Here is a 24,127-nt window from a genome sequence, read left to right as displayed (position 1 = left end):
TAAAATAAATTGTTTTTGTTCTTTTTTAACTGGATTTAATATCCTCACAATAACCAGAGAGGTATACGTATAATACAGATATACATCCCTGTCAAAACCCAGGGTCATAATGAGCACGGGATGTTGTATACTATTTATTCTTTGGTAATCAATAAGAATTGTATTGACTAAACAGTTTTATTACATGTATGTTGTTTCTCCAGGTGTCAGTAAACATCACGGCTATAATAGTGAACAATCACTTGTAAAATCTAAAGCCTAAAAGAATTCATTTAAACTTTTCATTTTTTTCAATTAGTCATTGATTCTTTAATTTATTTTTAAAAAAATATATCAACAGTTTGGTTTCATAAATATCGCATCAAGTGGATTGTATAACAAGTGAAGATGACATGTATCCGAACGAATTCCGTAACATTTACCTACACGAATATTTTTCCATCCCACTGTCTTCAAACGATTGTAAAGTGTAGTGAGTGTACGTGCAACACATGTCACCAAACTTTTTGCCGCTGTGTATAATATCCGAGTCAGACAAAAGTTTGAATGTTTTCATTCTCTCTTGGAATTTGTTCTAAATATGATGACAATGATAAATTTAATCAAAATCCGAAATTGAGATTATATAATAAACATAAATACAAACCTTGGTTGCATGACGTTCAGAAAAATCCAAGTTTAACTAAAATTTAGATCCATAATCCAAGAATAGCATGTGTACGTCTTACAGACAACTCGTTAATGCTGTTCTCATTGTTAGTCACGTGATTACGCTAAATCACACCGAGGCTGGTAACAAGGTGCGCGTTAGGACTAAACGCCGAAAATTGATCTCGTAAGTAAAATCACAGCACTGAAAGATTTACCTCCCTTGTAAGAGACATTGCGGGAGGGTACTTTAGCTTTTAATTTCTGTTATAGGGACAAGAACATTTCTTTAAAGTTTAAAATATTCTATTATAGATGATCGTATATATGGCTGTTGTGTATGTCTTTACAACGGTATATAAACAAATAATGCTTTATCATTATCATTTGAACTGAGAGATGAAGCTTTATCTATCTGGCGAAAAAAGAGAGGCGGAAACTGAAAGAAAAATATGCATGTTTCAAGTTTCTGCATGAAAAATGGGTCAGTGGTTAAATTCTATTATATCTTGCTTTTGAACATGACCTCTAAAGTACCGCATATTGATCAAGGATTGAGTCAGGTATGTATAAAAATAAATATTATACTCAAATTCAATAAAACCAGGGCAAAATATCAAAACAAAAATATAGAGATACACCTGATGAAGGATAATATGATAAGGTATTCCGGAGGAGTAAATGTGTTCTGCTTCATCGACGACACCCGCCATGGAAATCATGACCAACGGTAAGTAATGTCTTGTCTCAAACAAGTATAAGGTCTACAACCACGGAACCAACAGGTAAACTAACAAGTATACAAATAAACAGAATGCATTTATGTATTTCTCAATTAGATCCCAACGACGATCATAACTTGAAGTTTCCCATAATTTTCATTAGCCTGCATCTTCTGAAACCATCTAGTACGAGTTTATCGTCACTTGTGAGGTTTTGGACGGATGGACCGACAGACATGGTGAGACATATAAAACAACCCCAACCCCGCAACACAGAGATTTATAGTATCTTTTTTCCAAAATGTTAAGAAAAATTAGGGTCGGTAGCTAGAAACTAGGGATGGCGAGGAAACAGAAAACAGATATATGGCCTTGTCCAAAATAAAGTCTGTTACTGTTCTCTTGCAAGTGTCTTAAGAGAAAGTGTTCCATGCCCTGATTAGTGTTTTGCCTCAAAAGAAGAGCTTCCTATGTTCGTGTATGCATTTGCCTCGCCTAATACGTATTTAGAAAGATAAGGTTTGTTTTCATTTTTTTTATTTGTGTCTTGATGAAGGGACAGATTGCCTCCAAAAACTTCGGACAATTCACTTGTCCGTACTGTCGTGATTACTTCATTGATGATATATCTTTTCCAGTAATACGCATCTAACGAACATTTGTTTGTTAGGATCCAGTACCAATATTGGACCATGCCAACGATATTACTTACTAGATATATATAAATATCAGAAAATGAGGGACATTGATTGGAATTTAGGAAAATAATCACAACTCATTGAAAAAAAATGAAATAAACGGTAACTGTACATACCAACCCAACCCATGACTTTGAAATAATAAAGGATGTTCCCAATTTCATTTGATTCTGAACCACTAATCCGGTCAATTAGTGAATACTGCTAGGCCACTCTCCCTAAAAATTAATCAAGAACGAAAGAGTTAACTCCCTTAACATGTTTGACTCTATCATGTATGAATTTTACTTAACATTAGTATCAAAGCTAGTGTATTCAATCCTCTATATTAACCAATCATTGCCCCTGGTGAGATGATCACATTTGTTATTTATAGGCAATCGCCATGAGAGGCCTACATTGAGAGACCTACATCAAGGTACGACATATTTTGAAGTTACACTTTGGTGTAGTAAAACTTCAGCAGCTGTAGGCCCTAACGCTGACAACGGAAGTGTCACATGTGTTCCTTGTTTTAATAATGTCTTTCTCGGCATTCTTTGTCATGCAAATGCTTCAGCATCACAGGAGAGACTTTAGAGAGGCCGGAAATAATGGCATGTTATGCGCTGAATTAGACATATTTCTTTTGCTATTTTCTTAGATGAACGAACAAGCTCCATAGCGGATAGGTGTAATGGAAACATGATAAATGTTCCTGTTGTAAGATGCTCTTTATATAATGATACCGCTCGTTCACAGTAACTTGTACAAGCATGTATATATCAGAGACCTAAATAGTTTCAAAACGAGACCGTCGCCATAACTATATACATGTACATGTTATTACATCTAACGGAACAAAAATTAAATATCAACCGTTATAAAATGCAACCATGTCTCGTTCTGGTGTCCGAGTGAGATGTTACTCATATTGCAGCAGGAATGTCTATTATGAATACATTTCGTGCGAAAAAAGAAAGACCAACGCAAAACAAAATCAACTATATATACACTATTTTGTGGAAATTAAATACAATCACAAAAAATCCCATCAAAAGAATGTTTTTATATTCCGTCGATATAGTTTAGGAATCTCATTGTACCTTTACCGCGAGTCGTGGATTAGCCGATCTTTAATAGAGACCTAAAATAGGTCTATGCTTATTACATACATTACATCTGGAATGGAAAAACTGCTATAAATTCTTCGTTAATTCACCAGTAGTTTCAATTCCTCGGCATACCAATGACTGTTGTAAGACATTTATGATAACCGAGCAGAATGCTTTCACGATATTCCGACTAAACAGAAAATTAAAATTGAGATTATTATGTGGATATTTAAATTTGGCCGTAACCATTAACGTGTGGGTTGTGTTTAGAAGGTACCATTGCGTTAGCGGATGTTGTAAGACTTGTCGGAACGCGCGAGCTAGTATCCTATATGGCATAATGCCATGGATCTGAAGCTTGTCCCGACCGCTCTCAACACAGTCCGAACATGTCCTGCCTCGTACTGGCCCGGCTATGCTTTTCTATCGGGTCTACCTGGGTGTTGAGATCAATCAATGGCCGTGGATCGGAAGTTATCGATGATTGCCGATTTCCGATCAATCTATTGAGTTCGATTGGCTTCGGTGTATTGGAGTCGGGTTGGGTCAAGTCGGAACAAACCAAGACTTGCTGCAGCGAGCCTCGGTTTCATGTCCGGTGTATCAGTATAACGTTTACCTGTACGACATATCAGCGATACAGGTATACATCTGGTATTTGACGTGTTCTAACGTAACTTGGCCATACACATATCCACATCAAACCTACTATACACAGAAAAACTTAACCAGTTCAAATACAATTTAATATGAGTAGCTCACAAGACAGGTTTATTAACTAAAATAGAGGCTGAAAACACACATGCTTTAGTCAAGGATGTAACAAAATCGTAAACGAGTATCAATAAATCATAATGGTAGAAAACGTAGTACAAAGTTATACTCCATACGACGAGAGGTCCTATAAATCTCATGGTAAAAACTTTCTTGTTACCTATACTGGTTTGAAACAACTGGTTGGTACAGTGTATATACTCCTTACTCCAGGAAAGTAAAGAGCAATAAATTACACGTCCTTTTGACTTATTCCTAGATATTTTTCATGCATGTTTTGTAACGCCCGTCTGCCTGAAAGGCCGTAATCGTGGACGTTAAGTCCATTAAATAAATAAACAGATGAAATGTTAATAAGATAACATGGTAAATAATGCTGCGTATGTATATTATATTTTACAAGCTACTTTTAAAAAAGAAATGGCTCGTGGGTTGGGTGGGGGTCATGCATGCGCTCTACAAAGCTAGCATGGATTACATATCATTTTCATGAACATTTTTCATGAACATATTTTTAGCATATGTCTAGAAAGGATGCATAATTTTTATGTCTAATTATGTTCGCGTTACATGCATGTAAACGAGGATTCGCGTGCATTTATATATTACGTTAATGTCAGGGCAGAGTTGTCTGGATTATACGTCCTTCATCATGGATAATAGGAAAACTGACAAAGTTCATTTCGTAAAACAACAAAAATTAAAACGTGTGACTCAATTTTTTTCTGAAATAAGTGAACATGTGAAAAAGAACACATTTATCTACTGTACAACGTACTTTCCACTCGTAATTATTACTCTGAAGAATCACACAAACTTTTATATACAATCTTTGTTTTATGTTGATAGGTTTATCGTTCCATGAACAGCCAATGCTATTTCGAGGTGGGATCTCATTAGGGGCTAGTGTCTACCTGACTGAGCAACATACGAGAGGACCGTTGCATGCCATCCAAGACAATTAGGATGGTAAAGAGTCTTGCACGAGGACAAAAACTTCAGCTTCATGAGAAAGACAAGGGAAACCTCAGTCAGACCTTGTCCGTGCCGAAGTTCAACTGAGACACTCACCCATCCTCATTACCAATGATTATTTTTAATTATTAGAAAGTTATTCAACATATAAAATTGTGTGTATTCTAAGAGGGAACAGGAACGTCTAGTACACTTATTAATATCTTGTCTCTGTCATTTACCAGTCCAATTTTGTATTGTTCAACATTTGTGGGTTGGCTCATTTGTGACCACGCTGGTAAAGTGTTTTTAGAACATCAGAAACCTTAGACACAGGCCGATACTACAAATTACAACACTCATGTATAAATCATAGCGAACCTACACATATATCGTCAGAAGGTAATAAACACTTCGTCCTTGGTAGTTTACTTATCTCTATTTGTCGACGGCGTCGAACGCACCGTAAAACCACAAAACATTCGCGCCTCTAGTCTATATTACTGACGGTGTTTAAAAGGCCTACATTGAGGATAACGACAAATGCGTCAGTACTAGCGTCTTTCGCAGACGAAAAGTTCACGTTTCCTGGTTCGTCCCAGACATCCGTAGCCTTGTGAGATATAATCACGAATCAAGTTTCACAAAATGCATACAAGAGTTCATATGAGTTGATACAAAGATGACTTCGTCGTCTTTTTTGTTTGTAGTACGTGTTCCTGTCGAGGAAGATGACGTAAATGTCAACAATATAGACTCGAAAGACACTGTTGGCAATGATGACCCGGTCAAACAAGAAGGGTTACGGGAAGGACTAGACAGCAACAATGAGAGATCAACTGAAACAACATCAAACGGTAAATCAGACAAAGTGCAGTCTGCTTCAATCCCTCGTAGTTCTGATGCTGATGATGATGGTTCAACGTCTGTAAAACATATAGAACCAGAAAAACAGAACGATGAAACAGGTGACACGGCTTCTACATCAGACCCATCATCAAAAATATCAGAAAGCATTTCAAAAGCTACATCTGACGTATCAACTACACCAGAACAGACTAATTCACCCAAGAGGACATCAAACACCTCTTCTCCAGAGACATCGGATCCCTTAAAAATTGTTACTTCGGATCCTTCAGTATCTGATGAGGATGGGGATATGCCAACACCACCGCCTTGGGACTTCACACCTCCATCATCCCCGACCAGTACATCAGCTCTACACAATGCTGATGAGGTACAACTACATGACAATGATCCAAAGGATAGCAACCCTTTGCCAGAGAAGGACTTGCCCTCGCCAGCATGGGCATTCCCACCCTCTGATAAATTGGATGAGAAAAGCCCAGCTGTACAAAGTACAGCAGACATTTCTGCTAAGGAGTCTGATTCTTCATCTGAACAACCAAAACCTTTGCAGTCACCTGAAGTCTCTACAATTTCACAATCCGGAGCTCAACCTACACCACTTAACACACCAGATCCCTTATCTAATAGCACATCATCTGCTCAAGGAATTTCAGATGGCATCACAGTTGAAAATGAAGATGTAAACAATAAGATGGAAGAAAATGAAGAGAAAGCACAACTAACAGGTGATGAAAGCAATGACCATACCCCAAAATCACGAGAATCTGACACAGAAAAAGGAAGCAACAACGAAAAGAGCAAAAACTCGGAGATATCTGTAAAGACAGAGAAAGACAGTGACAAAGATAATGACAACTTAGAGATTTTTGTAAAGAAAGAGACAATGTTCCAGGTTGGTAAATTGTGTGATTATAGTTTTAGATAAGGTAATCAAGTCAAAAAAAGGTTTACTGCTGATTCATGAAAGGAATAGAGGGGAAAAAAATTAAAAGACAAGCAGAAAAACATTTCACAAGATGTGTCGTAAGTCTGTTGCTTATCTTGACCTATGACCAATTTCTTATATTATAGGTAAAGAAATGTTTAAAGAAATAAAGGACAAGGCAAAAACTAACACTAATCTGTTGAAAATAAGCATGGAAAAAATGAAACATAAAATTCTACTTCAGATTGTCTGGTTGTCATTGTAATTTTTTTTTTTTTTGGATACCTTTTAAAACAAGTTTGTTTTAATGCCTCAGATTGATCTGTTTTCCAGAGAACCATGTCTGTATTGGAAAGCTACTCGGTGAAGAACCTGTCTGTTCACAAGACTTCCAGTTCTAAATATTATCAGGTCAGTTCGTCATTTTGTGTTACAGCAATCATACAAATCTTCGAAAGTAAATTTTGTTTTAACTCTATCCCTTTTTGAAAAGGAAGACTACTGAGTAATCAGTATTCCTGGGTTTGACACATGGACACCAAACGTTACCTCAGTTACACAGATAAATGTTGTTTTCATAACAGGTCATCATCTCTCATCAATTTGAGCTCCTGGTGAAAGAACATGAACTGTATTTCACATTTTAAGGGTGGAAAAAAAAGAAAACAAATCATCAGTACAGTTTTAAGAAGTATCTTGATCTACAACAGAAATAGATGAATGATAAAATGGTTGTCTTTCACTGTTTGTTCCAGCTGATTTGAATTTACAGCTTACATGATGAGGTTCCTGTCCATTTATAACAATCCAAATCATTAGTGTTACTGTGATGTATAAACTTGTAAGATAACAATTAACTGGGAGTGTTTTGGAAATATATCTGGATAACACAAAGTCGAGAATAGTGAGATACTATGAGGACATACTACAGGTCTAGCAAGTGGCAGTAGTTGCCCTCAATAATGTTACATATTTATTTCTGTTACAGTTTATGTTTGTGGAAGAAGGAGAGAATTGTGAAGAGATTTTAAACAAGCTGGCAGAAATTGGTATTGGTGATAATAACCAGTCTTCTATAAGGTGAGATGTCTCAAATCCCTTGTTAGGTGAATATAAAAAAAAGGAAAAAAAACTATAAAGTTATCAAATAAAGGGAATCTTTTTTGAGTCACATTTAAAAAAAGACACGTTCATTTTCATGATACACCACTGTTAGAGCATATCTACATTTGCAGTTTTATGGTTCTAAATTAAATAATTTAAATTTTTTTTCACACAATTTCCCTTGATCAGTTGATCCTGAAAACTGAATCATAGATTAAGGACATCCTTTCATATCTACATTTGCAGTTTTATGGTTCTAAATTAACTAACAATCCATACAGCTATACCTGATCATATACCTAACAATCTACACAGCTATACCTGATCATATACCTAATAATCCACACAGCTATACCTGATCATATACCTAACAATCCATACAGCTATACCTGATCATATACCTAACAATCCATACAGCAATACCTGATCATATACCTAACAATCCATACATCAATACCTGATCATATACCTAACAATCCATACAGCTATACCTGATCATATACCTAACAATCCACACAGCTATATCTGATCATACACCTAACCATCCATACAGCAATACCTGATCATATACCTAACAATCCATACAGCTATACCTGATCATATACCTAACAATCCATACAGCTATACCTGATCATATACCTAACAATCTACACAGCTATACCTGATCATATACCTAACCATCCATACAGCTATACCTGATCATATACCTAACAATCCATACAGCTATACCTGATCATATACCTAACAATCTACACAGCTATACCTGATCATATACCTAACAATCTACACAGCTATACCTGATCATATACCTAACAATCCATACAGCAACACCTGATCATATACCTAACAATCTACACAGTTATACCTGATCATATACCTAACAATCCAGATAGCTATACCTGATCATATACCTAACAATCCAGATAGCTATACCTGATCATATACCTAACAATCTACACAGTTATACCTGATCATATACCTAACCATCCATACAGCTATACCTGATCATATACCTAACCATCCATACAGCTATACCTGATCATATACCTAACCATCCTTACAGCTATACCTAATCATTTACCTAACAATCCATACAGCTATACCTGATCATATACCTAACAATCCACACAGCTATACCTGATCATATACCTAACCATCCATACAGCTATACCTGATCATATACCTAACCATCCATACAGCTATACCTGATCATATACCTAACAATCTACACAGTTATACCTGATCATATACCTAACAATCCAGATAGCTATACCTGATCATATACCTAACAATCCTTACAGCTATACCTGATCATATACCTAACAATCTACACAGTTATACCTGATCATATACCTAACAATCCTTACAGCTATACCTGATCATATACCTAACAATCTACACAGCTATACCTGATCATATACCTAACAATCTACACAGCTATACCTGATCATATACCTAACAATCTACACAGCTATACCTGATCATATACCTAACAATCTACACAGTTATACCTGATCATATACCTAACAATCCTTACAGCTATACCTGATCATATACCTAACAATCTACACAGCTATACCTGATCATATACCTAACAATCTACACAGCTATACCTGATCATATACCTAACAATCTACACAGCTATACCTGATCATATACCTAACAATCCATACAGCTATACCTAATCATTTACCTAACAATCTACACAGTTATACCTGATCATATACCTAACAATCTACACAGCTATACCTGATCATATACCTAACAATCTACACAGCTATACCTGATCATATACCTAACAATCTACACAGCTATACCTGATCATATACCTAACAATCCTTACAGCTATACCTGATCATATACCTAACAATCTACACAGTTATACCTGATCATATACCTAACAATCCTTACAGCTATACCTGATCATATACCTAACAATCTACACAGCTATACCTGATCATATACCTAACAATCTACACAGCTATACCTGATCATATACCTAACAATCTACACAGCTATACCTGATCATATACCTAACAATCTACACAGTTATACCTGATCATATACCTAACAATCCTTACAGCTATACCTGATCATATACCTAACAATCTACACAGCTATACCTGATCATATACCTAACAATCTACACAGCTATACCTGATCATATACCTAACAATCTACACAGCTATACCTGATCATATACCTAACAATCCATACAGCTATACCTAATCATTTACCTAACAATCTACACAGTTATACCTGATCATATACCTAACAATCCTTACAGCTATACCTGATCATATACCTAACCATCCATACAGCTATACCTGATCATATACCTAACAATCTACACAGCTATACCTGATCATATACCTAACCATCCATACAGCAACACCTGATCATTGATCAAAATCATTCAGGTGTTCTTTTGACTTCCTTATATGGGTCTGGAATCAATAAACAACAGAACTTTGCCCTATCAAAAGCCAACATCCAAACAATATATTAGGAAAGAAATTGTTGTTTTCACATGCATACAGCTATTTCTTGAACAGTTGTAATAAATTATAACCACAAAAGAAGTATAGTGTATGTGTTTTTTCAAGAATTGTACAATTCTATACATTATGCTGACCAAGTCGTTTCTGTTTCAGTATTTTTGAAACCAGCATATACAAGGGGACAGGAGGAGTTATTGAAGAAGAAGAATATGAAGAAGATCTCTATAACTCAGTGTAAGTTAACTAAGTGAAGTAATACTAGTTATATTTGCCCTGACAGTCTCATGCTTGTGGATATAATTCAATACTTATTTGTGATCTCACAGAACCAAAGTTCAGGATTGAAAATCAAATGTTTCCTTTCTTATATAAGTGACGTTCTTATTAAAAGTTATAACGAAAAGATAGTAAAGTGTAGTTGTAACTTGTACATTTGACTAAACTATGATTTATATTTCAGAGCTAATACTGATGAACAGAAACAGAGTGAGTTTAAAAAATCTATCAAAGCTCGCATGCTTGTCACAGAGGTAGGTATATATCATGTAATTCTGGCAGCTGCCACTGTTTCATTCTTTAATGGTATAAAACATGAAACAAATATTTTTTTGCAATTAATTCTACCATATTTCATATGATATCTAGTCTTTATCTGTTCTGAATAAGTATTCAATAGATTTTACCTAAACATTTAAAAAAAAACTACTATAACTTCTTAATCTTCTTGATCTCAAATTAACTGAAATCCCGACATAGTAGTCTAAGGGAGATAATTGAATATACCAAATTGTTTGTTCTAGGTGGTGAACTCAGTCCAGGGGAATGCAGAGTTCACATTTGATTTTTTGGTGTTAATTCTCTTAGCAAGGTATGCTCAGTAAACTAGCATAGATTAGCTTACAACATGCTTCCATTTTTAATGCATATGAATAGAAACAGAGGATTTCTATTACCAAATGCAAAAATAAGCTCCAACAGGTTTAAGGTAAACTGAGACAAAGTCTGCCTATTGAGAATGATATGGTCCCCTTCCCCAAGGGCCTGAGGGGTGAGACCAGAAGAGGTCAACTTGACTCAGATTTCAGAAATATTTTTCTCAATGCCCAGATATGGTAGATTGATATACTCTTTATGGATGGAAGAGTTTTCATGTGCTACATTAAAATTGTGAATGTTATGAACCCAGGATCTGATATTACCCCTTGGGGAGGGGGTACAGTTTTATACAGTTTTTATAAGAAAATTGCAATCTTTTAGCACATTTTCCATTAAATATAATTCAAAGTTAGAATTATCAGTGTATGATGACTGTACATAAAACAAAGGTGCTTTACAACAATTGTGAATGTCATGGGGAATGGGGCACAGTATATAATTAAAGTACAAATTTGAGCATAATTTGAAAAAAGTAAACTTTATTCCCTCCCCAGATGAAATGTCAAATGTCAAATCCATAATGATTAAAAAAAAATACAGATAGTATACTGTACTTATGTCTTGCTTTGTAGCTCAATTTCAGCCATGGGACTTGTGGAAAACAGCTCAGTGGTTCTGGTAGCCAGCATGTTGGTGTCTCCCATAATGGTAAGTCTCATTGTATCCCTGTGGTGTTATTGTCTTTCTTATGGTATGTGTTGGTTAATTTTTTTCTCTCAATATAGAAGGTATCTCTGTAGTTTAGGTAACTTCCATGGTGGTAGGCGTCCCTGTAGTTTAGGTAACTTCCATGGTGGTAGGCGTCCCTGTAGTTTAGGTAACTTCCATGGTGGTAGGCGTCCCTGTAGATTAGGTAACTTCCTTGGTGGTAGGCGTCCCTGTGGTTTAGGTAACTTCCATGGTGGTAGGCGTCCCTGTAGTTTAGGTAACTTCCATGGTGGTAGGCGTGCCTGTAGTTTAGGTAACTTCCATGGTGGTAGGCATCCCTGTAGATTTGATGACCTCTATGGTTGTGGATTTCTCTGATTAATATTAAGTTAAGTTGGATATCATAACAGTAGTGATCAGCGTATGATATACATTTGTATATGAAACATAATGTTACATTTGAAGTGTCACTTTCTTCTTTCCTCTCACTTCTCACCATACCTTTTCTTAAAAGAATAATTTATACTAATAATTTCTTTATTAGGGCCCGATTCTGGCTGGAACATTTGGAACTGTGATAAAGAATAACACCCTGCGAAATCTAGGTATCAAGAACGAGGTGCTCAGCCTGTTGATCTGTATCGGCATGGGTATGTTTGTTTGAGATATGGACATATTGTCATAGCTTTACCCACTTGGTAAGCATGTACACTGGTAATGAGTACTTCCAATGGTATATCAGAATAGAATTAATTGTCAAAGATAAGCAATAAAGAAACAAAATCAGGTGTTTAGTTCAGTGCTTTCTCCTTAAACCTAGGCATTCAAGTTTATATAACCCATTCCCATGTAAAAATATGGTGTTCCTACAGTAAAACTCCATCATACTTTATTCCAGGTTGATTAAACATACTTATAGTCAATCTCTGTCAGTCAGAACAAAATCAAATCGATACTGTCTAACTTGTTCTAATCATATTACTTATGCTTGTGAAAATAACTTTGAATTTGTAGTCAGTTAATTACTACTGATCGGTAAAGTTGTGTTGAAAATAAGATGACTATCTTTTGAAACACATACATCTTAATCAACTGTTAAGAAATTATGGGCTTTATTTTTGTTGTATATTATGACCAAGAAACCATGTCCGTAAGTGAAGTGTGGAAGGAGACTTATAGCTGCAGATTAATGTTTACTAAATCATCTCATTGATGTTTATGAAGCATATCTGTAAATCTCATAGTTATGTTTTTCACATAATAAATAGGGGTAGTCGTTATGCCCCTTTCCTCTTCAACAATGCATAATGTCAACATTGTGTGCTCAGAGTTGTACAGAGTTGGAGCCTTAAGTTGTGTCAGCTGGCACAAGTATGATGTGACAGAAAGACATTACAGAAACCACGCTGAATCAACATTTAGTGACCTGCCTGGCAGTGACAGTTGTTTAAAATGGTCATTCACAACCTGCTACCTGCATATGAAAAGTGACCACATAGAGTGGTTAATGCAATATGTATATAGCAGTTACTGCTATATGTATGATCTCTTGATGTGTTTGAAAAGTTTGAATTTAGTGAAACAAAAAAGAAATGATATTAAACTATCACTAGATACCTTTTTTTTAACAGTTAACAGTTCAAAAATTTTATTCTCCATCTAAAATAAGAATTACTGCCAGGGTTGGATCCCTGAGTTCAGTAACTGTACATACAGTCTCACACAGGAAGTTTAACATCCAGCATCCAGAAAGAACATGTCTTTTTATTGAAAAATCCAACTACTTGCATAATCAAACCGTCCAGATAATTTTCACAATATGGCAAATCAAGGACACGATTGTATATCGTAGAAAAATCAGTTGTTCGTGTAAATGTGATCTGATGCTTGCCCAGTGACATTGATAGATATACTGCTAGGTCTTTTTATTGTATGTATTTGACTCATTCCTTGTTGTTTCTAAAGGACTTGTTTGGGGATTGGTATTTGGAGGTGTATGTAAAGATGGAGCATTCTGGGGAAGTACACACGAGTGGCCTACTAGTGAAATGAAGTCTAGGTATATATTGTATTTGTGATGTGAAGAATTGACAAGTTGTTGCTAATCCAGACACCAATGTAGCCCATCTGTGTCTTAATCCAGCCATTATACTGTTACTCCACCTTTTTGCCTTTGTAGTCCACCTGTGTGAACAAAAAGCCACTATACCATTACTCCACCTTTTAACCTGTGTAGTCCAGCTGTGTGAACATACAGCCACTGTATTGTAACTCCACCTTTTAGCCAGTCTAGTCCACCTGTGTGAACATTAAGCCACTATACCACCTGGTCCAGCTGTGTGATCATACAGCCACTATACTGTTACTACACCTTTCAGCCCGTGTAGTCCAGCTGTGTGATCATACAGCCACTATACTGTTACTCCACCTTTTAGCCAGCCAGATCGCCTGTTTGAACATAAAGCCACTGTATTGTTACTCCACCTTTTAGCCAGTCTAGTCCACCTGGGTGATCATACAGCCACTCTACTGTTACTCCACCTTTTAGCCCGTGTAGTCCACCTGGGTGATCATACTGCCACTATACTGTTACTCCACCTTTTAGCCTGTGTAGTCCACCTGTGTGATCATACAGCCACTATACTGTTACTCCACCTTTTAGCCAGTCTAGTCCACCTGTGTTATCATACAGCCACTATACTGTTACTTCACCTTTTAGCCCATGTAGTCCACCTGGGTGATCATTCTGCTACTATACTGTTACTCCACCTTTTAGCCTGTGTAGTCCACCTGTGTGATCATACAGCCACTATACTGTTACTCCACCTTTTAGCCAGTCTAGTCCACCTGTGTTATCATACAGCCACTATACTGTTACTTCACCTTTTAGCCCGTGTAGTCCAGCTGTGTGATCATACTGCCACTATACTGTTACTCCATCTTTTAGCCAGTCTAGTCCACCTGTGTTATCATACAGCCACTATACTGTTACTCCACCTTTTAGCCAGTCTAGTCCACCTGTGTGAACATTAAGCCACTATACTGTTACTACACCTTTTAGCCCGTGTAGTCCAGCTGTGTGATCATACAGCCACTATACTGTTACTCCACCTTTTAGCCTGTGTAGTCCACCTGGGTGATCATACAGCCACTATACTGTTACTCCACCTTTTAGCCTGTGTAGTCCACCTGGGTGATCATACTGCCACTATACTGTTACTCCACCTTTTAGCCTGTGTTGCCTATCTGTGTTTTAATCTAGTCACCAATGCTGTATCCCCTTCAACTTCACTAGAGTAGAAAAGTGTATAGGTGCTTGTCAATCTAGACACTTTTGCTGAAAATGAATAGCTTGAAATTAAGACTCTCACTCAATGTCTTAGTCTATGATTTCCTGCCACGTCAAAGTTTTGTTCTGTCATGATATTAAGTAATTACACCACATTGATATCCAATATCCATTCAAACAATTTAAGTTCATTTGTATTGATTGAAAGATATTATATAGTCAGTTATTTATGCGAGGATGATATTTCACTATTTCGCAGTATGTTAAAGTTATCATGAAAATTTAATTGGTGAAATAGTGAGACACCATTGTACTAGATATCCTCTACACCTAAATTGTAAAATTTAAAGTCATGAAATTATTATTCAGTCATTTAAGAGGAAAAATTTCTAGCTATACAGTACTATGAACTAACTGCATTCCAGTTCTATTTGTGTTTATGGCAGGGGTCTGACAAGGAGTCTATGGACAGGCATACTGATTGCTTTGCCTTCTGGGGCGGGCGTAGCCCTGTCCATTCTTGGGGGTAACACAGGATCACTGGTGGGTGTGGCTATATCAGCCTCCCTCCTACCTCCGGCAGTCAATGCTGTAAGTTAATAAGAAGTACCATAACAGTTTGGTTTTATTTTTTTTATAAGAATCTCATGACTGATGGTCTTTCAGTTATAGCTACAGGGTATTGATATAGGTGCTATATTTCAGTTCAATGGATAATGGTATGCTTTGTTTATGTGTGATACAACAGGACCATCCAGGAATATCCTCATTCTCTCTGATCTTTACAATTAAATATTGGATTTTCTTGACACCCAAAATTACATTATAACATAGATTAATTTGATGATAATTATTCTTTGTGTTGTAAAGGGTTTGTGTTTCATCCTTCTATAAGCTAAAATTCATTAATAGCAAAAATTGGAACAATGTTGTCTTGACAACAATAACAATGTTTGTTGTCCTGACAACAAGATGATAGCAAGATAAATGATGATTTAGGATGTTATTTCAACAGTTATACTGTTATCCTGACAGGGCATGCTGTGGGCTAGTGCCATCATAGCCTCAATTGATCCACCCCCAAGAGTTCAGATTACCAGTACCACCCCTCCAATTCCTACAGTACAGAACTACACTGTGTACAACATTACAGATTCCAATAGTACTGTGACAGTGAGTATACACATGTAATATAGAATAGAATGTGTGTAACACATAGTATACTTATACATCAACAATAGCTACATAATTTGTATGATATACTTTCCATCTATAGGAACTGCCAGCTTCCCCAACCCTGACACCTGGACTGAGTTGTGTTCCCTTTGACAATAATGCCTATGTGCCTGTGTACAGTTGTGACATGGCTGAGGAGATGCTTTACCTTGGGCTCTTTAGTCTACTGCTAACCATCCTTAACATCATTTGTATCATTATCATGGGGATCTTCGTGCTCAAGGTAGAAACACAACATAAACATATGGATAGAAAGTGTCAAATGTTTGTGAAGTTTTCCATTCTTTTAGTTTTATGAGTGTTTGTGGATTTCATAAGAAGCAGACCAGTACTTAAGCTGAAATAGATTTAACTGATTCAGGCATGATTTTTACAGATAAAGGAAGTGGCACCACAAATGGCCCTGTCTGAGGAAACAAAGGATTTCTGGAGAGAGGACATTAAGGTACTTTCATCATGTAGACATACAATCATCAGTTTCTGGTAAAACCCTTAATGAATACAGGTTTCATAATATTCATTTTTATGTTCCTGCCTAACTCTGTCTGTACATACATCATTGCCTGTTCTGAAGAATGTCATATCTTCAAACCTTCTGAACAGATTTTGTTCATATTTACCTCACTGTGTTATCTCATCAAGTACAGCACCTGATTAGAATGGATTGTATTGAAGCGGTACAGTGATACCTTTAAATATTTTAATATTCTTTCATCTGGTTGATTTTTGTGAGACTAATTAATGAGTTAGAATACATGTGGTTATGAATGTTTCCTGAGTGATTTCATAGCTAGTATGAAAAAATTGAGGTAGATTTAAGAATTCTAGTAATAAATTGATTTGTGTGTGAATTTAATTTTTCAGGATGATTGTGTTATGTGCTTTTGTTTCATATATTGTCGATGTAGCAGGAAATTCTAACTTATTGATTAGTATAGGGCTACATTTGTTATAAAAGCATATTCTTCCATCTTGAATGATTGAGAGAGTTCAGTCATCTGTTCTTACAGATTGCAAAGGCATCATATGTAACCATGAAGGGAAACCAGTCGAAGAACTTGTCACAGCAGGCAAGGGACTTACTTAATGAATGGAGGGTAAGACTGTGTTACCAGTATATTGAAACAAAATTCTTTTAGGGTCAGTAAAATTATACCCCTCTTACTTAAGGGAGAGAGGGGTACATAGTTATCACTTTGTCTCTGTGTTTGTGTCCGTCTGTCTGTGATAATCTTGTATACAACACATCTTATGACCTTATGGACAGATTTATTAATTGTTTACACCATAACATTAACCACCAAAGTCTACATCTGATTAGATTTTGAAGGTGATTTGTAAAGGTTAAAGGTTAAATAGCATACGTGACCATATATCTAAGTCAGAAGAAAAACATATGGGGTTGGGGGTATAAGTGAGCCCATGCTCATTTTGCTTTTGTTTTATTAGTGTGCCTAGTTCTATCAACCAAACTCACAACAAATGGTTATGGTATCAAACTATCAGGTTGGCAGGTCATGTTTGGGTAAACAGTTGTAAATATTTAAGGTTGATTGTCCTGCCAATTTTATAATGTCTACCAGGACTGAAATGAATATTTTCTTGCATCTTTACTTTATAAACTCTGCAATTAGTAATTCATATACAATATAAATATAATATTGATATTATATAAAGCTAATGGAGCATTTCCGTAAGTTATGATTGTCTTCATATATGATATAAAGTTTTCAAACATTTTCATAAGAGGGGAAAAAAAAATCAATGCTCCGTAACATCATGACAAGGTTTTGTTGTTTCCTTTGTAACAAATGATGAAAGACCAGGTTTCAATGATGAGTTTTTACAAGTTACAAAGTATAAAGTGCAAAATATGAAAATATAACATTCCTCAAGATATACCATAGTCTAAACATGTAAATAGTATCTGAATTAACACAATATGTTAAGTCTTCATACATGTATTGTATTCAGCATAACGCAAATACATAAAGTGAGTTATTCATTTCCTTTGGTCACCAGGAAGGTTTTCATTTCTCAGTAGTCCTTTGAATGTATTTTTGTTGCATTGTTTTTTAGAGGTGTGACTAATCAGTATTTGGTATTTCTGTATTACAGAAAGAGAATGGTGACCAACCTATCCAATTACTTCAGCTAGAGAGAATGACACAAGTAAGTATGTTATACAAGATTCTAGTATATGATTGTCACTTTTCTTACATGCTGATTGGTCAAAACACTTCTCATCGGTCTATATATATTGGGATGTTACCCAGAAACATAAATAAAAAATAATTCCCCAGGGCCAGCGCCTAACGGCAGTCGTAAGTCCCTTACGTTTAGCTCATTAAGTTAAACGCCATAGTTTCAGAGGTCACACAATTTTTTGGACCTAAAACAAAAATATTAGTAGATCCGTTTAAATCAACCCCGCCTTACATACTCTCTATCCCCCCTCCTCCCTCGGACGACACTTATCTCCATCGCCGGATGAAGATCGGGATGGTGTAAAGCACCAGAAGAAAACCCTCGGACGCGAAGTCGGTTAGGGACACATTAGTCCACCAGAGTCGCCTACAAAATTATATGTTACCGTGCTTAGGTTAGGTGTTAGGTACAGGCGACTAACCCCCCCCCCCACCCCACCCCCCCCCCCCCCCTCTCCTTTCTTCCCTTTCCCTTCCTCTCACTACATACTTTCTCCCCTTCTATTCCCTCCTATCTTTTCTCGTCCTCTGAAAGGCCTAAAGGCCATAATAGAGGACGTTAATCCCATAATAATAATAATAATAAACCAGAAACAAGCAGAATCTGTGTATGGAAGGTGAAAATAACAGCCCAAACCTCACCTGGCATCTCAAAGTCAAATATATCAATCAAGTAACCTGTGATACATTTTTTTACTAAACAGAGGCACAGATTTTCATCATTTGATAAAATGATTATTCATCTATTTTCAGGTGAATGCAAGGTTTTATTAATTCGAGGTGATATTTGCATAAATATCTCATTTTCAGAATAATAAATCTTTTTAACTGAAAACAAGTGGATTTTTGTATATCTAGACAATCAACACAATGGAATGGTTACCAAGTGATTTGCAACATTTAAATGTCACCTTTATACCTGTTATTACTGGTACATCTTACATTTGGTAAAATGACTCAATATAAGTAAACTCCAAGTAATGTGAGAGTTTGTTTCCACAATTTGATATCAATTTGTCAAATAACTTTTTGCAATGACAAGTCAGATTGAAATTGAAAACTCTTTGCCAAAATCACATATTACTGTTGTGAGGAAATCATATCAAGATTGCAAGATTTACATTTCACTTTCTGATTCTTATTCAAGCAGGAGAAATGGTAGCTCTCAAAAATAATGTCTTGCCACAAAACTGATAATCTTTGTCTTTTCAAAATGAGTAAATCAATCTCACACATTTTAGCCAGCCCTCATTAGGTGATAAACTAACTGTTCAGCTCACTCTTATCCACATTCTGCAACTCCATTGTCTATCTTTATGCAAATTTTGTCATTGCAATCTCTAGAAATCTACAAAAAGGATATTTCAAATTCTGTCACATAGGTCTCTAGTTGTCCCTGCTCAAACTTAAATGTAATTCAGAAAAACACAGAAGCTTGTTACCACTATTTCTCAGAAAGGACTGGAGACATCTTTGCCCTATTTCATTTGTTAGGTTCCTATGCCCCCTTCAGTGCCTGCTATTTGGAGCCTTTTGGGAGAAAAGAATAAGGCCATTTTGGATTTTGACAATCAAACTATGTTGTCATCATTTACATAGAAGATCTAGAATAATCCTTCCTAGGTTTGTTCTTTTCCCAATCTATGCCTGCTAATTCTTACCCTGTTTTGTAAAACAGCTTCACAGGCAGACATTTTGGATATTCACTGTTGTCATCACCATTTATTGACATTGACATTTATTGACATACTGGTTTTTCTTCATTCATTGTTCCTGTTTAGGTTTGAGACTGATTAGAAAAATGAAACTGCTCTCAAAAACTGTGCTGACTTTTCTATTCAAAGTGAAAAATAAGATAGTAATCTTTATTTTACTATGCATGTTCATGCAATAACAATACAGCACATTGCTAAATGATTTGTGGGTAGAAGAATTAGCTAGGAAAAACTTGTTTTCTACAAACATAATCTTAAAGGGATTTGAGTCATTGTCACGATAATTTGTTTCTTCTTTGACAGGAGATAGATGATGACCCAGCTGTCCATGAGATACAGATGAGGATTCCTGGAGGTGTGAGGGGAGATGTAAGTATCAGTGTATCATTTCAAACACTATTCCATTTTCCTTCTTTGGGTCTATTTTCATCTGTTTTAATCTGGAATTGTTTTTAGTTCAACTACTTCAGAGTAATAAACAACTGGTAATAAAATATTTTATGTCACCCTTTCACAAAAAAGCACTTGAAAACAAATTCTCAGTAGTTCAAAGGCATATTTTTGCCTCTTGCTTGCGGAGGTAACTTTCATTAATGGTTGAATTAAATCTAACTTGTCTTCATCCAAGTGCTAAAGATAAAATATGATTGAATTTAAGAAAAGCTTTACTCTTGCTTGTTTTTGTTCTTGTATTGTCCTGTGAAATCTGGTTTGATCTGACAATGAACTGAATTCACTACTGATGAATAAATCCTAAAATAAGACTCTGAAGTGCAGATACCTGGTGGAATATTTTCAACAGATTTCATTACCGAGGAATTAACCTGTTTTACAGTTGGTGTCTCGTCATTTTGCGGATCATATAAACAAGGATGAGGAAGAAGATATAGACATTGTGTCACCAAATTACAAGACTTTCCATGATTTCCACTACATGTATGGACATTCTAGGAGGAATCTGTTTCATACCAGCTACCATCCCTCCCCAAACTCATCCACAGGAAGTATGCGCCGCAAAAAGTATATGCAAGCATCTTTGACGGAAGTAGATGAGAAAAATGTGCCTCACTCAGCTGATGGACCTATCAAACCGACAAAACCCACAAGCCACTTCAGCAAGGCTTTTGGGATTCTCCGTCATCCCAAAGCTGGTCGCAGCAATCTGTTCCGTCGGCGAGCCAATGACAAAAAGACGGAGGAAAAGCAGCTACGTTTTGCTGTTGAGAAGGTTCCAGAAGAAGAAGTCAAGGTACAATTGATGAAGGAGAATGACAAACAGGATGTGTCATTGCCATTACTGGAAAGAAAAGAAAGTGTTTAGCTGGAAATGAGTGGAGGTCAATGACAATCCCTGTGTACATGTTTTCTTTAGCTATAAATCGATCAGAGTAAAATGTCACAAAATTAGAATTTAAGATAACAGGCAATCTTAAATTAACATTACTAATTCCCAGTGTGGCCAATTTAGGCAAAGCCATTTTCTTGTCTTGAAAACAACAAATATTTTTGTATGCTTAGATAATGAAGAGTAAATTGCTATTTCACTAAAGTAAACTAAACCTGACAATATTTAAAATTGTATCTCAAACCTATATTTAAAGTTTATGGAAAACTTTTAATTAACTGATGTTCATTTTGTATTAGATTTTTAATTAATTTTGATTAATGAATACTGAGGAGAATGAAGAATTAAGTGCAATTTTACAGAAACAATTTATTATGTTGGTGTGTGAAGTTCATTTTGTATTAGATTTTTAATTAATTTTGATTAATGAATACTGAGGAGAATGAAGAATTAAGTGCAATTTTACAGAAACAATTTATTATGTTGGTGTGTGAATACATGATGAGAAAGAATTAACTACTGTTCCTAATTTGTTGCCTATCGATGAGACAATTTCATGTTTACTAAGGGTATGTATTTTACAATTTTGTAACTATACATATGAAAGGTTTATATACTTATGCATGTTATGAACATCTCATTACTAGATTTACAATAAAGCTAGAATTGATATTCCTTGACTATGCTATATACTATTGAATGATATTTTTGTGATATATATGTATATAAATATATATTTGAATAAAAAGTGCATGTTATTTTGACACCTTTAATGATCACATTTCATTGAGGTGCCATTTACAGTGGCAATAACCTGTGATTAAGGAGTAACACCTAATTGCAGCTCAGGGGATTACTCGACAGGCAGGTTCTGTGAGTTTTGGTGAATATTTTTGCAGTGATCTTTACAAGTCTGTATTTAAATAAAAACACCCAGTGTTGGTAAGCAGATATGTACTAGAACCTCTATTTAATGTTCACCAAGATGTACATTTGAACTGGATTTTATGATATTTTCCATGTTTTGTTGTGTTTGAACTTAATGACACTGACATCCTCTTGTTATTTTTTTACATATGCAGTATTTTATTTGTTCTGTTAACACATACTGGTACATGCATTTGTGTATGAAATGAAAACCATTTATTGTTTTGTTTATATATGACTTTTATACCGGTACAAATATTGCAAATTCTTTGTTTCAACTAAACTAACTTTGTTGCTAAGGTTTGAATTAGGAACAAGTCCCTATTTGGTTTATTGGTTACAAGTTTTTTCGTCTCCATGACTCTTCCTATTACCAGGTACTGTCTCATTACAAATGTAACTGATGTCAACATCTGATTCCCTGAGGGGGCAACTATAATAAGGATTATTAAATTCTACACTCAACCAATCAAGTTTAAAGAAGAGACCTCCCTAACATAGTGGTATATTTTGGCTAGATTCTCCCAGAGTAGTGTGAAAGGTTTCGACAATTTCTCAACAAATTTTTTTTTCGCTGTGGTCTCAGTGACCAAGCCAAAACTAAAAAACGGTGGAGAGATAGTCAAAACCCTTGAAACTGTTGCTAAGGTTACATTCAATTTCAAACGTAAACTATTTTCATTACTCTTTTAAATAGATAAAGGCATTTGTAAACTTAATTAGTTGATGTATGGTCATAAATTAGAAAGAGTTACATCGGTACAAACCAGGGTAAATGAAGCATGACCAATATGTAACCTGAATTATTAATTATTTTCCTAATTCTAATTTTCTAAAGCTAATAATGTGAAATGTTTTTTACAATGACTGTTTGTGCTTACCACATGTACATTGTAGAAAGAATGTGATTGTTATTCTCTATAAATTATTTAATAGACTTTGTATTCCCTATTTACAACAGTATAAACCAAAGTACAAATTAAAATAATATATTTACCGTATTTTCTTTGGTTGGATGTTCTTTGTAAGCCTGGTATTTGTTGCCTCGGTTAATTTTGCTGTGAAACACTGAAAACATCAAATACCCACATGACTAGAACTATGTGTATGGTTAGATTGGACCGGGATAGAATCAACAAAAGAAAACTGTGTTTCTAAATGAGAACCCTTAAACAGAGTGATATGTTCTGTTTTATCACACTTCATTTTATACCAGGAGATGAGATGTTGGCCATCTAGAGAGTCTAGTATAGAGGCCATCAAAGAAAGCAAAGTTAACCTGATTCTGTCTTTGTACATTTGAGTCTTTTAATTAGTCTTCTTGGACACTGGTCAATATTCAAAATGACAACACTCATAATGTGCTGAAATCTAAAAGAAAAAGGAGACTCATTCAGCCATACTCTACCGTCTTAACTAATACAGCAAAACCCTTTTTTTTCTCCGAACTGATATAACTAAACTCTCCCTCCTAACTAATGTAACCTAACTCTCCCTCCTAACTAATGCAACCTAACTCTCCCTCCTAACTAAT

The 24,127-nt window shown here is 35.6% G+C and overlaps 1 protein-coding gene across 1 annotated transcript; it reads left to right on the top strand.

The window, feature by feature from the left end:
• Positions 1-5,449: 5,449 nt before the first annotated feature.
• Positions 5,450-24,127, top strand: LOC132553292 (uncharacterized). The gene is made up of 17 exons (XM_060217524.1): positions 5,450-6,652; positions 7,019-7,096; positions 7,674-7,765; positions 10,444-10,524; positions 10,751-10,820; positions 11,091-11,158; positions 11,799-11,874; positions 12,419-12,524; positions 13,840-13,933; positions 15,610-15,754; positions 16,199-16,336; positions 16,440-16,622; positions 16,776-16,844; positions 17,410-17,496; positions 18,518-18,571; positions 20,625-20,690; positions 21,157-24,127. Exons 1-17 carry the CDS (start codon positions 5,573-5,575, stop codon positions 21,640-21,642), a joined length of 2,973 nt encoding a protein of 990 aa, XP_060073507.1. The 5' UTR covers positions 5,450-5,572; the 3' UTR covers positions 21,643-24,127.

This window comes from Ylistrum balloti, unplaced genomic scaffold (genome assembly GCF_031769215.1).
Source record: "Ylistrum balloti isolate Yb309-2 unplaced genomic scaffold, AGI_CSIRO_Ybal_v1 Utg370314, whole genome shotgun sequence".
Taxonomy (NCBI): Eukaryota; Metazoa; Mollusca; class Bivalvia; order Pectinida; family Pectinidae; genus Ylistrum; species Ylistrum balloti.
The sequence above is the reverse complement of the archived record's forward strand: the minus strand, read 5'-3'. Positions and strand labels throughout refer to the sequence as shown.